The 17812-nt window shown below is 31.2% G+C and overlaps 1 protein-coding gene across 1 annotated transcript in view; it reads left to right on the top strand.

Annotated features, from left to right (window-relative positions):
- LOC139516769 (uncharacterized) overlaps window positions 1–17812 on the top strand; it is a 94607-nt gene that overhangs the window by 44116 nt on the left and 32679 nt on the right. The window contains exon 4 of the mRNA XM_071307058.1: window positions 9730–11331. Within this exon, the coding sequence (XP_071163159.1) occupies window positions 9730–11331 (1602 nt within the window). The remainder of the gene's footprint in view (window positions 1–9729; window positions 11332–17812) is intronic.

The raw sequence follows: 17812 nt of genomic DNA on the forward strand, positions 1-17812 counted from the left end.
ATATACATATATCACTGTCTTGTTTCAGAGATGAATTACCCTAATCAATTTTAATGGTGTTTACTTATTACAGTTCCAAGATTTATATGAGTCATTCTCTTCAATTTACTACAAACATTTGGAAATAAATCATATGTACAAACAGATGCATTTTTTTCAGTTGAAAATAACCCAATCTGACAAAAGTTGTCTTGTTCTCATTAGGCCTACTAAGATGTCTGACTACATGTAAGGGACATGCTGTAGTTATTCATGAGCAATCTAAGGAATATTTTTATGTACAACGCATACTAACAACACATAAAATCAAAACATACCTAGAGTTCAAGATATGGTCTTCAATAACATACATGTTTCTTACAATATATGTAAAGAATCTAAATTGGCCTTAGTGTAGAAATATAGTAATTTAACATATCAAACTATATAGCTACCTATATCCATTACCAACAGCAAATATGAAGTTTAGATCAGAAACCTCCAAAGTAGTTGTCTTTAGTTTTTTTGTCATTTAGGGGAACTTGTTGTTAAAATACTTAGATCTTTGGTAGTTACTATCAAGTTTATTCCCCTTTCTTGACTCTGGATGATTAATAGCATCACAATGTTATAGGCGCTTATCTTTTTTTTTTAGGACTTTATGTTCATCTCCAGATGCTGTTTTGTTTTTTGTTTTGTCTCACTGCAAAACCAACTTCACATTTTATTAACTTTTTTAAACATACCAGTAAAACATTTTAAATCAAGATCAAGGTAACTAAATTTTCACATGAACCTTCATAATTACTATCACACTTGAAAATTTACATGTATATACAACATGTATATCAATTTCTAGAGTCATCCATGATTTAATAAAGGAAGCAATGCATTGTCTTATTTCTACAGGCTCTTATGTTTTATTTAACATATTTTCATCCTAGATCATGATGTATATATCAGGGGTGGATCAAGCCATTTTAAAAGGGGTGTTCCCACCCAGGACAAATGGGTGGGAACATATATCAACTATATCAGAGGTGGATTTAGGGGGGGGGGGGGGGAGGCCACCCCTTTTTGGGAAAAAATTTGGTTGCTGATATAGGGAATCAGTGAAGCGTTACTGGAGCGGGGCCCCCTCTTAGGCAGTCAGTTGGCCCCCACTTATGAATATTTCTAGATCCGCCAGTGTATATGTCCCCATTCAAATGCATTGATCAGTCAAAGAAAAGAGGGGGGGGGGGGGGGGGGTTGAAACAACCGATTAAGGTACATCTTTTATATGATTGTGGTAAAGGTAAATATGTTTTTATTTAACTAGAATTTAACTAAAATCATTTGATTGTGTCTTTACAAATTAGCCTGCACATTAAGAGCATACCTGCCAACTTTTCAAAATGCCCATGGTGGTTTTACGTGAAAGATGGTTCTTATAGTCCTACAAAACCTTCAAGGGGCCTTCAAATATATTCTAATGTGTTTTTTTGGTTTCTTCATGCTTTAACAAGCTCATAGCTATTGTAAAATTAATTGTTTTCTTTAAAATAGTGGACAAAATTGCTCTTACAAAATTTCCATTTGGGATCCTCCATGGGGGAAATCCCCCTCAAATAGTGACAGTTGGCGGGTATGTAAATAGCAGCAATAAAAGCTGTTACCTTGAATATTTGCTTTCATCAATTTATTTTGGTTTTATAGGATAGATTGTTATAGGAACATATGTATTGTTATGTATACTGTTCCCAGATTGACACTACAGTCTCAAAATGACCATCTATTTTAGAACTAGACCGATTAATCTGTCTCTTGTGTGGTCTTGCCTTTGGTCTTTTATTTAGACAATGCTCAAGTATTTATACATGGAAGTGTCTGAGTTCTATCATGATATTTAAGTCTCACATTTCCAGAATTATTATTCTACTTCTCAAATATTACAGCAAAAGGGGGATAATTCAATGGAGCTCTCCAATGTGGAGTCTCGTAAATTGTTGTTGTTTGAAGAAAGACCGGCAAGACAATGAATTTGATATTTCAGCCTTCTTATAAGATTAATTTATCACATCAGTTATAAAATGAGGGTAAAGATAAGTTTACTGCATTAAAAAATATATGAGACAATGAAAAAACGCGTATGTGTAAAGACGCTGGTACGACCTAAAAATTTGAACAGCCCTGAAAAATGAAAAATAAACTTGTTATGAAAGAATGAAGTAAAATTATCTGGAAACAGTATATGTTTCTGAGTAAATTCACAAAAAAAAAGTAATGATATGATGTCATTTACATTTAAGTGATTGAAATAAGATAATCTTTTGAAACGTAATTTGAGTTTCACATGTCGCACCAGGAACATGTATATCACAGTCGCTTGAATTTTAGTGATATATGTATGAAAAAAAAAATTAAAAAAAATACTGTTATACCTATATTATACATATAACAGTATTTTTTTAATTTTTTTTTTCATACATATATCACTAAAATTCAAGCGACTGTGACGGGACTTGACACTGATTGTTGTTGATTTTATTGTCGTGCCATCGTAAATAAAGATGCAATACTGAAACAGACATTTAAAACGGACTGACTATTTTCCTAAAAATTTCTAATAATATCAATAAAATTTCATTCAAACTAGTTTTATAGTGATGCTAGTGTATCAGTATCAGGTCCGTTCGCACCCTACATGTTCGCACCTCGCACGTTCGCACCCAATTTAAAATCAAGTTCAAGTTGAATAATTAGAAAATCAAGATTTATTGTTTTAAATTGCCTTGATGTAAATAATGCATGTATTTAGCTTCGTATGAGTAAAACATTTAAAATTTTAAATGAAAAACGCAAAAGATAATTGTTTTCAGATTGGCCCCTTTGATCTAAAACAATTAAATAAAAAATTATAGCAATACCCTAACCAAAATTGATTAATATTTATAAGATTATTCCACCCAAAAATCCTGGTCGTCAGAATCTCACTTTATTTAGAAACAGTGATTAAAAATATTTTAACAATACACTATCCAAAACATGATTAAGATTTATTCAACACAAAACATGTTGTCTCACATGTTGAGACAATGACAACAAATATACTAATAGGAATACACTTGCCAAAACTTGGTTATAAATCATCAAACACAAAACCAATAAAAATTGGGCGCTAATGTGTAGGGTGCGAATGTGAAAGAGCGCGAACGTGATTGGGTGCGAATGTGAATGCGGGCGAACAGACCCGGATTCTAGTGTATCAAACTTGTATTGTCATTGTACAATGTATTTCAGTATTCTACTATGCAGATCAAAGGAAATTAATTATGGCGTCAGATATTTTGTATTAATATGATGTCAAAATTTTACTGAAAGCTCTGGACTGCCAAGTCTTACCCATTTAGAGTGAGTCTCACACATTTTCTTGCTTATTTGTCAGCATTTTCCTTTGTCTTTTTCTCTTTGATCTTTACAACTTTGGCAAAATCTCATGCATTTGCTGCATGAAAAGTTGGGAGCAGGAACTGGTGTGATGTCTAGTAAGAGTAGACAAATAGCAACCATAAGGTGTATAAGAAGTTCTCTCTGTTATTATTTTCATCTGGATGGCAACTAATGCCACAAAATGCAAGATGTCTTACTCTAATATAAAACAAAGAGAAATGACACTTGGTTGTGAAGTTCCTGTATACTTCAATTCCGCTGTTGTTCTAACTCACTGTGTACATGTCTTGTTATGTCTTAAACCTACATTAAATTATCTACAAAATGATGTTTATAAAAAAGCATATTTCGGTTGCCCAAATATTTTGTAGCAGGCTTTCCAAGTATGTCAACTGTAAATTATTTCATCTTCTGACAGAGAAATGACAAACAGTATATTATAACCCATTTGGGTGATTGTCCACAACCTGATAAAGTGAAAGAGCTGGATTGTTGGGTGAATGTGTTTTATTTTAACTTCGTTTTCTAATCTTGGTTGTAAAATGTAGGTTTTATTTTACTGCCGTTAGGAGAGATTCAATTTATATAGTCATGATAGTTATATATTTCAGTTTGGCCGTTGAAAAGTCACTATGTGACATTTTTTTCTATTTCGTCTGCCTAATGTGTGAAATATTTATAATCTTTATTAGATCTTTTCTTTACTTTTCTCATTTCTTTTGTGAAATAATCCAAACATGTTTCTAGAGTACTTTAATAATTTTATTAAGATAGAGTTATCTAACTTTGCACTAATACAAGTACATACCCAATTTCTTCTCACAATAAATTACAACTGAATTTAGTAAAAGTTATATATATTGTATATACCTAAAATAAAGTCTTAATTTACTTATTATTTTAGACATTATTGAATATGCATTGCTTATTTGAAGACATGACAACATTTACATGTACTCCATAAAATAATTAATTCATAAAGACATGAAAGAGATTGCCATTCAAATAGCAGATTTATGCAAAATTGCGTTCATACAAGAACGGCTTTGATTGAACAGTTAAAGACTGGAACAATATTCCACCAAACATTCTAGACAATTGAGAACTGAAAGACATTCAAAGCCAGAGTCATAGTCCACATTATGTACATGTAACTGGTACCATGTACATAATGTACATAATGTGGGCTATGACTCTGGCTTTGAATGTCTTGCAGTTCTCAATTGTCTAGAATGTTTGGTGGAATATTGTTCCAGTCAAATATAAAATTTCAGTTTTAAATTCAATTATAATCAGTGAAGGAGTGAAACATTTCATCATGTGCACTTTTATTTTTTTTAAAGAAAGTATACAAAGCTACAATTTTAAAATTGACCATGTAAAAATATATGACATTTGCATGTCAATTCAAATTCAGATTATTGAATCAATATTAATATAAGTAAAATAATATACAATGTTCTGTATAGCCATTTTTTTTTGTGGTTCAACACTGGGAATCCTCTATATTTAAGTTCATTCTTTTTACAAAAATCTTGAAAAAATCAAATTGGAATTACAAATTCAAGCCTTTACACAATTACCTGTCTTTGCAATATATTGAGGACAATATTTAAAATGATCAAAAGAAAGAGATTTAGTCAGATTTTGTTGATTTGATTACAATGGATTAGTACAGTTTGATGTCCTCAAGCATTTTAAACTTATTCTTATTTGATTACTAGATTTCTGGAATAGATACCTATGTAAGGGAGAATCAATATTTGTTTATTTTGACTGGGAAAACTTTGTTTGTTAAGGAGAATTTAAATATATCTTGTGTTTGCTGGTCTAAGTAAATAGAGCTTTTATTGAGGACTATTGAAAATACTGAGTTTACTGACTTAAAATGGATAGTATAGATCTAGAGATCTATGTGTACAGTTATTTTCAAGCTTGTATCTTAGGATTTGTAGTTTCTGACATTGTTTTTTAACTAAAGAGTTTCAAATGTTGGTGAGTCACTTTGGTTTAATTTTTTTGTTATACTCTTTGTAAAACTGAAAACATATGTGTATATTTCAAACCATATTTTTGGGTATTTTCATTAAATATTCATCAAAACTTAGCAAAATACTGATGTAAGAAGTTTTTAAGTTGAAGTTGTATTTGAAATATTCTTGAACCTACATCATATAGGAGATTTTTTATAGTGATAATTGACATTTATGACAGTGGTTTGTTTGTTTGTTTGATAGTCTTTGACATCAAGAAGTTAAACACTAAATTTTATAACTTTGACTTTATATTGACATGATTGAAAACATGATTGAAAACCCCTAGTTGTAACCAAATACATGTACATAACCCACATTGCATGCCTATTTTTGCTAATGACCAGATTACCAATGTCAAAGCAGACTGAAATTATCTTTACTGGCAGTGTATGGCTGCAGATGCTTTTAAATTCATTTATTAAAACTGAAGAGGGTTTGAAATTTATTATATTAAAGATTCCCATGAGATTATAAAGTAATAAGAATGGATCTGCATAGACAAGACAAGAACACTTTAATCAAATCTTTTGATAAATGATAAAATCTTTTATTATAACTAGCCTAAGTACTTGTTTTATCCAATTATATATTTTAATTGACAGAATGGATTGACCTGCTTATGACAAAAACATTGAAAGGTTAAGTGGCTCAGTGTTGAAGAAAATTGTTCTATTATATAAGATTGACACTATTGAAACTTATGTCAAGTATGATGTATGTACTGACATCGCCTTCAAACACAATTATGAATTGCACTATTTTCATTCTATATATACTATCCAAGAAAGGATTTGTATAGTAATACTATACAAATCCTTGATCAAGGCCCAAAATGAGAAGATCTGTAGTCCAGATTTTTTGGGACTTTTATAGCTATTAAGCTTACTTTGGTTGAAGGCTAAACCATGACCTGTCGATGCGTACATGTTCCAAGTCATGTACATTTGTCTTTATGGATAAATATCTCTTTTTCAATATAATAAGTTAAGATAGCAAATGAATTAAGAACATTACATAATGAAATGTTGCAATTTTTATTATTTGAAAAAAATCAATCTAAATTTGTTTATGTAAACTCAGTTGTAAAGTAAATCTACTTATAAAGTATACACTTTAAATCTAAATAAATGTTGGACAATTAAAGCTGGCAATGAGAGCTCTGATGCCTCTTTAAGAAAGTTGATACAAAGGAATTTCTACAGATTTTTTTTATTTCTGTAAAAACACTTCAGGATATGAAGTACTGGTAACCCTGAACAAAGTTACAGCACATTGTCAGTTCTTTGTAATTGAAGCATGTTTTTCAATTACAAACATCACTTTATAACACATTCTAAGAATTAAAAATCAAATAAATTATTTAGAAGAGAAACATTAACACCAAGCTCCTGATTTATTTTGATACACTTGCAGAACAAAAGCAAATTATTTTTTTTCGAAGTTTTTTTTAGCTATGTAATTCTGCTATCTGTTTTTGAATTTATCTGTGATAGAGAATTTGGTTTGCCAAAATTATAAACAGCTGTTTTCAAGTTCAAACACACAAAAAGTGTTTTATAAAGAAAAAAAGATTTGAAATAGATATTGTGTTCTGTCTTTAAACATTCCCCATGGCATGTGTGTGTCTTTACAAGATTTTAACCAGATCAAGAAAATAGATTATAGATTGGTTACATAATGGGAGCATAGGGAAAACTGAATGAACATGTAAAAAGTGAAAAGAATTATGATTAATATTACCCCCTAGAGACATGTGGGGCCCCTGATTTTAGGAGGGATAGCTAATTGCCTGTAAAATTGACTGTATTCACAGATTTGTGTCAAACTTAGTTAATGGATGGGAGGGAATGAGAAAACCAGAGATATATTTTTGCAATTTAGTTGTGTGCAGTTTTTTGCAAGTTCCTGATATGAACAGATGCATAACAATTATAAAGGAACATAATTTGTAAAAAAAAACGTGATTTTATTGTGGTGTGCATTAATGTGAATTTTATGAATGGATTTATGACCCATTTCCACTTTGTTGACCTGGATTTACCGTTGTTAGTGAATGGACTGTAAGATTGACTGGGTTCTATACATTGTCCTCACTATGGTAAAATATTGGATTAAAACATGTGTGGGATAAAAATTTGAACAATCCTAATGATAATTTAGTTAATTAGAAAATGGATTTATAATAGTAGAAATATTTCATGGTCTGATGAATACTATTGTTTGAGCTATACACTTAGTGCTGGATTTAAATTATAAGACAATGTGATTTCAAAATATCCTTTGGATAAATGAAGGGAGTATGGTTGTTAAAATTCCTCTAGAAATAATGGGGACCAGGATTATAGATTTATTGGATGGGGACTTTGTACAGTTCCTTCAAACTCTTGATTGTCCAAAGGTATTTCTTTTATTAGTAACTTAGAAAACAGCTTTGAAACTCTTTTTCTTTTTACAGTAACACTGCTGCGGTTTGACTTGCATCTTGTTTATCTGTTAAGATTAGTTTGAAAGTTTGTATGTAATTACCGACTTAAAATTTAAACACTACGTTCTCTAAGAAACTTTATGAAAATTGGTCACTCACAAAAGTGTTTTTTTGTCATGTTTGTTACATTAATTTCACATTTGAGTCATATTATTATGAATTTGACCTTATTAATAGCGTCACTATCAAAATACAGTTATGAATACAGTAAAACAGGAATTACTGTATTTTACACCTCATTTTCATCTATTGCTATTTCAGTTATAAATGACGGATTTGTTTAAAGTAGATGAAATCTTGACATATATATAGATTAGTATTGAAAATTGTGTAGATTGTCTTTTAATTCATACCTCAAAACCCCAAGGGTATTTACATGTAACATTATGTTATGGTTGTCAAGACTTTCCCCAATGCTTTGATTAATGAGCAAAGTATGAACAAGTGATACTTCAGTTATTTTATGAGTGTCAATTTGTCTAGAAAAAGGGGGATGGGGTAGTGGGATAAGAAAGGAGATGAACTATTTAGTAAAAATCCAGCCCATTTTCTGGTTGAATTTGACTTTGAGTAATCTTTAATTATTGTGCGTATTTTAAAAATGTTTGAATTTTCCTCATTTTATGAAATCCTGATATAAAGTTTACTACTGAGCAAACAATTAATGTACACGGTTTTGCATTTAGTAAGAAAAAAATATGCTTTGAAGAAATTGAGTAACCCTTTGTTTGATATTTGAAGGACTGGTCAGTTGTTGAGACAGATAATAAATGCTTGTCCAGTCTGTGTACAGTAATAAATTAACCTTGGCTGTAAACACTATTTATTATACATCAATAGTTAAGTATTGAGGGGCTCAACAAGGGATAAACTATGCAACATTTTGATCATTGAAAGCATGAATGGATATATACCTCAACATGTACAATGTATAATTACAGAACTAAGTTTTGCCCTTGTTCTTTGGTAGGTCTGGATTTAATGTTATCCAGCTGTGCATGTTATGATTGCCTAACTTTACAAAACTAGGTGTTGAATTTGATAAGATTAAATTAATCCCCCAGGAGATAAACAGATCAAGATTGTATATAATCAGAGATTACCATTCCATTTAATCCTGTTGAGAAGAGAAAATAAATATGCAAACATAAAATTTAAATAGTTTGAAGTCTTACACAACTGTCTTAAGGTAATAAAGTTTAAAATTGAGAATGGAAATGGGGAATGTGTCAAAGAGACAACAACCCGACCAAATAAAAAACAACAGCAGAGGGCCACCAACAGGTCTTCAACGTAGCGAGAAATTTCCACACTTTGTCTAGCTGCTTGGATTCACATTAAACATGTTAAAGATTGCAGTTACTTATAGAAGTTGAACTTTTTTAACATAAGCATATTTATAATAATATCATCTTTAACTTCATTATGCCATTGTTGTTTAACTGCAATCTCATAACAAAGGGAATATCAACAAGGAAAAACACATGCTTCTTGAACAATATTTGCTGCCATAATCCTGGTTTAACACTGCATTTCCAATGGAAAAAATTCTTAACTTCCTATACTTTGTCTGCAATATTACAGTCATATGTAATTGTGTCTGTTGGTCTGTAATTGTGTTCCTTTTGTTTTGCACTTGTTTTTTCTCTGTATAGAGTAGGAAGATTCATTGTTCTAATTCTTTAAACTTTATCAGCTCTGCTCAATATCATGCATGACAATACAATTTTTAAAACGGATTCTTATTACCTTAATTAAATAGCATGTTATAATTATTGTTTTATTTTATCCTTTCAGCTTCTGTCAGAGATATCAGAACTTGAAGAGAGAGGTAATGAGGACCTTCTTGAAGATACAAACAAAAACATCACAAATAGAAAGGCTGTAAACAGTCCACCTTGTAGTAGTCCATCAGCTATCAACAACCGAAGTCCTTGTTTACAGAGATCATCATTCTCACATAGATCTCACAGCCTTCCAACTACCGCTCTATCCCATCCAGGAAGTAGAATTCTGTATCGTGATGGCTCGTTTATCATCGAACCTGATTTTCCAGAGGCGATTGATGAAGATAATGAAACACATAGTCTTGACATTGAAAATGGAAATGTAAACAATAGTAACACAATGGGGAGGGATTCGATACAAAACCGGACTAACTATTCTAAGTGCAAGAGATCACAGTCAGAAGCAGATTTGTGTGACGTTGATGACAATTTGTTTATACAGAATGACGGAAATTTAACTGTAATTGAAAACGAAAATGCTAACATCTGCTTACATGGTGCAAAATCAGAACATGTGGATGATTGTAATACCCAGCATTCTTCTATAGAACAAAGTGAACTAGTAGATAGTGGAGTTGAAAACAAAAGAAAAGCTAGGTTAAAAAAGAAGTCACGATTAGCTGCTCGAAGAAGCAGAAGTTTTAAGGATTTTTCTGAAACAGAAAAACCAGTTGTTGCTTTACGCAGGAACTTAAGTTTTGTTGAGGCAATAAAGTATAAAGAAACATTAAATATTCAAAATAGGAATGGTAGCCTTCAGAGTCTCAATTCAACTACCAGTATTGAAGAATCTCCTCGCCATGACAGAAAAATGTCTTTAGATGATACAAGGAGCAAAAGTCAAGGCTTCTTACAGAAGGTGTTTGCTCGACGGAAAGGAAGTCTCGATCAGGGAGGAAAGAAAAAGTCTTCAGAATCAAAAGAGTCAATATTATGGAAAATGTCTTTAAAAACATTATTTGGTGCCAAGAAATCCAAAGAACAATCTGTTGAAAAGTTACTTTGTGAAGAACCACAAACTCCACCCATTGCTGCTTTTCAAAGTGACAATGATATTCATATAGTGGACTCTGCCCCAGGATCACCCTATTCTAGTCTGAGATTTAAAAGGCGCCATACATCTGCTGAAATTTATGATCACAGTGGTACCTCTTCTTCCAGGAGCTCATTAGATATTGTGAACCATCGATCTCGTTCTGGACGTTTTGATGATCAACTAAGCGTAAAATCGTTCAATTCAAGTAATCTTTCTATATCAGAACAGCCATTACGACCAAAAAGTCCTAAACCAAACGTGACAATTGTTCGTAGAAATTCAAATATAAGTTTACCAAGTTCACCAACTAATGAAGTCATGTTTGATATGGGTGGAAAGCCTTTAGAATCTGCTCACAGAAAATATGACAGTATTGACGCCGGAAAAATTATGAACTGCAATAACTCAAATCACTATGCATCTGGTGATGTCCCTACTCACAGACCCAACAAACTGTCCGCTATAGACCTAGAAAAGCTAGCTTCATTGGTCCAGAATGATATGACATCCAGTAATAGTAATGACAGTGGTATACAGCATGATGTCAGTGTACACTCCAGTAACGAATCTTTAAAGGTAAATTTATTATTTATCAAACAAATGAAATATGTGCCATGTAAAGTCATACATGTACTAAAAAGTTTTTCCTCTTCAAGCCGTAGTTAAAAAAAAGATAAAAAGACTGGTTGCACTTTTTTCAATGTACATGTACTGCTTAGTCATATAGGACATTACATTATGAGGGTAACACATCTGCTTTTTTTTTTTAATTATTCCTGTATCATGTATGCATTAATGCTTATAATTTTAGTATCCAAACTTCAAAACTTTTTTTTAAGTCAAAATCATAAATTTCATAGTTTGAAAACCAATGTCAACAAATGTTATCAATGAATATTTCACATGTGCTTTGAAATATGTTTTGGACACAGAAAGCGTAAACTTATCAATTTTGAATTGTTAATTAATCTGTTTAAGTGCCAGTTGACAAGTTGTAAATATAGCTCATCATATAAGGAAGTAAAAGCAAACGAAATAGGCTTTCAGTAATATATTTATGAGTCATTTGTATGAATTTTGATATACATGTAAACAGTGAAACGTTCTTATAATGCAATATGTCAAGTGATATTTTATTGCATTGACATAATTTTTTTTTTTACAATTTTTACCGAAACATATTACATGTAATACATTAGTTACAATGTCAGACCTCATTATTTCATCTTGGTGATCAAAGAATGTTGGACATATATCTGATGATATGTACAATTCTGAGGTAAGGACTATATCGGAATGACTTAAGTGCTCTCGGCATGATATCTAAATAAACAAAATGCAGGTAGGTCTATCTACATCAGTATACATGTATATGTGAGAAGGAGGTTTGATAGAAAGTGAGAAAACGTGAGGCAGGTGAGTCATGTGGAAGTTTGAATATTTGGGCAATCGTAGATGGAGTTCAGTAATTGAAAAAATTGAGTACTAGGATGATGAGGAGTTGTGTAAAGTTTGAAGTTCAAGCAGCGAATATTTGAACAAATGTGGAAGGGGTTCAATATTTGAAAGTTGAGATCAAGGACGATGAGTCATGCTAAAGTTTGAAGTTAGAACAGCGAATATTTGAACAAATGTGGAAGGGGTACAGTAAATTTGAGTTCAAGGAAGTGAATTCATGGAAAAGCAAAATTACCAGTGAAAGTTTGAGCAATGTTTTTGGTCTTTATGTCCCTCTTTGCTTTTAACTGTACAGTGTTATCTTATTGGAAATCAAATTGATATTGTCATTCTCAACAAAAAAGCTGCCTTTCTAGTATCTTATCTTCTTATCTAATTACTTCTTTTTTTGTGAAAACATTTTTTCCATTTTATCTTTCCTATGAAGAGAAACATGATAGTAGCAGGTAGTGACTTTCACCAACTGGTAAAATATCTCAACAAAATCTTTTAAGGTTTTCAATGTTTTTATTTCATTATCTGTTGCTGAATGTAATGTATAGAAAGAAAAAATGTACTCAACAATTTTTAGAAGAAAATGTGAGACCAAGGGCCATCTAGAGTTTATATAAATCATTTTGATGGTCAGTGTATGATTTTGGAATGTATTTTATCTGATATGACACATGGGTTTTCAGAATGATGGCCACTGTTTGATTTTGGAATGTATTTAATCTAGGATGATGCATAGGTGTTGGTTCATATTTTGATGGAGGACATCAATACTTGACCTCAATCAAGGTGATCACCATGGATAATGATTTGTTTATGTTAATATTAAGTTGATGTTGGTATCAGTAGATATTTGATGGTCAAGCCAGGGGGTTATAACTTCAAAGCTTACATGGATAACACCTGTAGAATATCATTGATACATATAATGCTTCATTAACTGGACAATTTATGTCAGAATCGTAAATCTTCATAGAAATGATATAAGTATAAGGTACACCCTTGATGGTGTGTCCGAATATCATTGATACATATAATGCTTCATTAACTGGACAATTTATGTCAGAATCGTAAATCTTCATAGAAATGATATAAGTATAAGGTACACCTTTGATGGTGTGTCTGAATATCATTGATACATATAATGCTTCATTAACTGGACAATTTATGTTAGAATCGTAAATCTTCACAGAAATGATATAAGTATAAGGTACACCCTTGATGGTGTGTCCGAATATCATTGATACATATAATGCTTCATTAACTGGACAATTTATGTCAGAATCGTAAATCTTCACAGAAATGATATAAGTATAAGATACACCCTTGATGGTGTGTCCGAATATCATTGATACATATAATGCTTCATTAACTGGACAATTTATGTCAGAATCGTAAATCTTCATAGAAATGATATAAGTATAAGGTACACCCTTGATGGTGTGTCCGAATATCATTGATACATATAATGCTTCATTAACTGGACAATTTATGTCAGAATCGTAAATCTTCATAGAAATGATATAAGTATAAGATACACCCTTGATGGTGTGTCCGAATACTAGTATATGCTAATACATTCAAGATGACAGTGGGAACCTGATGGCATCAGCAATTCTTTAAAAAAAATTGTCAGATGTCGCAAACATTTTACACTTATTCTTAAACCAAAACTGCATCTAGAGATAAGAGAGGACCATTGAATTCACAACCCCTTGAAAGACTTTAATTTTCTTCAATATACACAAAAAAGACTAGGAAAATACATTTTTTTAGGTTCTAAAAATAGCAGCCACTCCTTATTCCATTACAACACATTTAAAGTATACTTTTTTTTCCTTTGCCGGGTCAAGTAAAGTTTATAATTATACACCCTGTTAAACAGATTATTACATCTACATTTGAGAAATTATTCCCAAACTTCAGCTCCATTTATACCTGAAAAAAACCTAACTTTTGTATGTCTAAAACACACAATACATGTATATAATAATGGAGATGATACTAGCAAACGATTGTTTTTATGCCCCACTTAGGGGCAATATGTTTGTCCGATGTGCATCAATTCGTCGATTCACCAGGTTGTTGGTCCAACTTCAGATTAAAGTTTTTGTTCGAGGTAGTTTTTGAAGAAGTTGAAGTCCAATCAACTTGAAACTAAGTACACATGTTCTCTATGATATGATCTTTCTAATTTTAATGCCAAATTAAAGTTTTGACCCCAATTCATGGTCCACTGAACATAGAAAATGATAGTGCCAGTGGGGCATCCATGTAATATGTACACATTCTTGTTTTCTATAATTAGGGAATATGGGTATTTCTGTATTTTCAACAAAGGCCTATAAAACTTTGATGTATTTTTGGAAGTTCAATAGGATCTGGTTGTACATAATGTTTATTCTCTAGAATGTGAAACTTATTTATTTTCATTTTTTCTGTCAGAACATCTGCAAAGGAAGAGTACAGAATTAGTCATACATGCTACAGATCAGAAGATTCTTTCAGATGCTCCAAATGATTAATTTTCATGTGTAGTTTTATGTTTTACTATCATTACATTTCTCTGCAGGGTAATACTTCAGTTTTTAAGATTTATTTATATAGTTGTTTTGGAAAAGATTTGTAACTGTTTTTGCATCAGGTCATATCAATGTTTCAAGATGGTTTTAATTATAATCCCTTTTCTACAAAAACAAAACAAACTAATAATTAAAAACCAATTGTTCAGAGAACAATTGAAGGTCTTTCCACCAGTAAATATCTATTTTGATATTAAAATATTAAAAATCAGTCTAAAATGTCAGTTCCTATGGCTTTATGATGTATAGATATGAATTTTAACCAAAGGTCATAATCTAAAACGCCAAATTTACCTATGACCTTGACCTCAATTTCAAGGTCACAAACTGAGGATCTCAAATCAAAAGACCCTAGGTCTCTAATATGTATGGTTAATAAGTAATATCACTTTACGCATAATTTTAGATGTGGTAGGGGCTAAAACTCCTGTTCATTGTCTACGCACCCTTTCAACCAAAATTATTATGTTACGACATGTCACAACTAACAATTTAGTAAAAATAATTTGTCGATATCTGATAAGGTTAATGAAAATGAGTGAAAATAAGCCAAAATCAAAATTTAGAATATGACCTTGACCTTTGACCTTGACCTAATTTTAATTTTTTTGGACCGAGGATCTCAAATCAAAATACCCTAGGTCTCTATCACTTATGGTTTTCCAGTTTAAAATACATTTCAAAATTTCAAATACAAAAGGGGAAATAACTCTCATATGGAGTCACCGGATAGCTTCGGTCAAAATAAAACAGCACATCCTGAAGATATAATGAGCAATTTGCAAAAATAAATTTGTCGGTTTCTTATACGGTTGTGAAGATTACGCGATAACAAGAAAAACATTGTTCGGGGAGATAACTCTTATATGGGAAAGATTTTGGTTACGTGGTGTCAGTTACAAAAGCGTAATAACTGTTCGATATCATATACCATATATCTAAGCGACATCTTGCGAAACAAAAAAATTGCGAAGGAACAAAAAGTTGGCGGAAGAAAAAAAATAATAATCAGAAGAAAACCAATAGGTATTTCAACCGAAAAGGTTGAAAGACCTAATAATCAGAAGAAAACCAATAGGTCTTTCCACGGAAAAGTGGAAAGACCTAATTAGACTGCCAAATAAAAAAAAAAGTTATTAATTGATTATTTTTTTTTAGTTCTTGTCAGTTCTCATTCTCTGCCTTCCAAAGACTTTGTTCTTTAATATAATTGTCATTTTCAAATATTCCCTGAACTGTAAAAACTTATATCTTCTTTTAACTTTTCTTCAAAATTTCTTATTAAACTTAACAAAAATATAAAAGCCAATTTTTCCTTAGTGAATCTATTTCTTGGAAGGAGAATAAGACCAACAAATGAATGTATTTAGCCTACTTCAAATGTAACTCAAATGATTCAATGCCCTCTATCTGCTACTTTTCTGGAGTGATGGCAATATAACAACTGGATTATTCAGGTTTAAAACTTCAAATGTAGAACATGTGTTGATATTGATATCAGATTGTTTTCTCTGCCAGAGTAAAACATATTTCGTAATTTATCTTGCCTGTAAAAGAGCGAAAAAGTCTTAGATTATCTGACATTGTGTATCTAGAAATTTTTCATCGGAAGATAACTATCTAAAGTGGAGCCGTACTTTTTCATTTACTTGTAGATAAAAGTTTGTTGTTAGTTGAATAAACTGATTATGGAAATGGGAGATAACTTTAAAATTTGAATATTTTTTTTGCAGTTAAAACATGTAAACATGGTACAGGGGGTATTCCACCAAAAATTTGCATAAATTTTAACATGATGAAAGAAGTGCTGAAATAATCTACATCTGTTAATCATTTGCATGAAGCTATCATTGTTCCCAAAAGACCCACTGTATATGAGATCAAAGACAAAGAAAATGACTGCTTGAATACACTGATAGGAACATTACATACTTACAAACACAAAACGTATGAAGCAATATCTAACTTTCAACATCATTTGGTCTATGGTTGGAGGTTGTCTCATTTGCAACCATAATCACATCTTCTTATATTTTAATATAAGGTGGTTTTTAAGTTAATGTTTCTTTTGGTGGGATTTTTTGAAAATTTATTTTTCCAAGTTTGTGATGAAAAAGGTATATTTAATTTCAAATACTCTGTTAAATATGGAAATTAGTTTGATATAACTGTTTTTTTTTTAAACAGGTCCATTTTGTGTTGTTTGGTGGACTGTTCAATATTTATTTACCTATGTATGTTACAATTGAAATATATGTAAAATGAAAAAAAAGTAGCAAATTTGAGACAAAGAATACCTTTACGACTTAATCATTTGGTCATGATTGTACACCTTGCCTTGAAGATACTCATTACTTTACTAAACTATTTGATGTTATTGTTAACATGGTAACATTTTAACCTCTAAAACATGCATCCTTCTTCAGTTTAAAGTGTTGTTTTTCTTGTTAAAGTGTGATTTTTGTCACTTGAGGTTTCACTGCACCTCCTTCTAACATATTGCCTTCAAACTTTGCCTCTGGATTGAAAAAAAGGACTACAGTTATAATCATTAAGTGATAATCGTAACAGAATTATGATATAGTTAGATTGTACTGACATAGGTATATCCTTAGGAAATATTAGTCAGATGATTTAAGAAACTTTGTTTAGAATCAGTTTGTCAAACACAAGTTTCGTTTAGTTATTAAAAATGGACATTAGTTGTCTGAATTCTCTATGGAAATGCTGAGACTTTGGGAATATATGTAAATTTTTGTTTCATGTGAAAGGATTATGTCGAATGTTAAAGTAATGACAGTTGTTGTGATGGATTTGCATGTAATTCTTGAAAACTCGTAGGTGTCCTTGTGTTTGGTCAGGATTTGCCATTCCGGTTACTTGTATGATTTAAAAAAAACACTTCCTTGTATGATGTAAAATTCTGATAGAAGAGTTTAGTTTTAATCGATGGAAAGGATGCAGAGTTCTAAAAAAATAAATATATGGAAATATTTATGTGACAATTTTTTTATATGTGAAAACTG

This window comes from Mytilus edulis, chromosome 3, assembly GCF_963676685.1.
Source record: "Mytilus edulis chromosome 3, xbMytEdul2.2, whole genome shotgun sequence".
Taxonomy (NCBI): domain Eukaryota; kingdom Metazoa; phylum Mollusca; class Bivalvia; order Mytilida; family Mytilidae; genus Mytilus; species Mytilus edulis.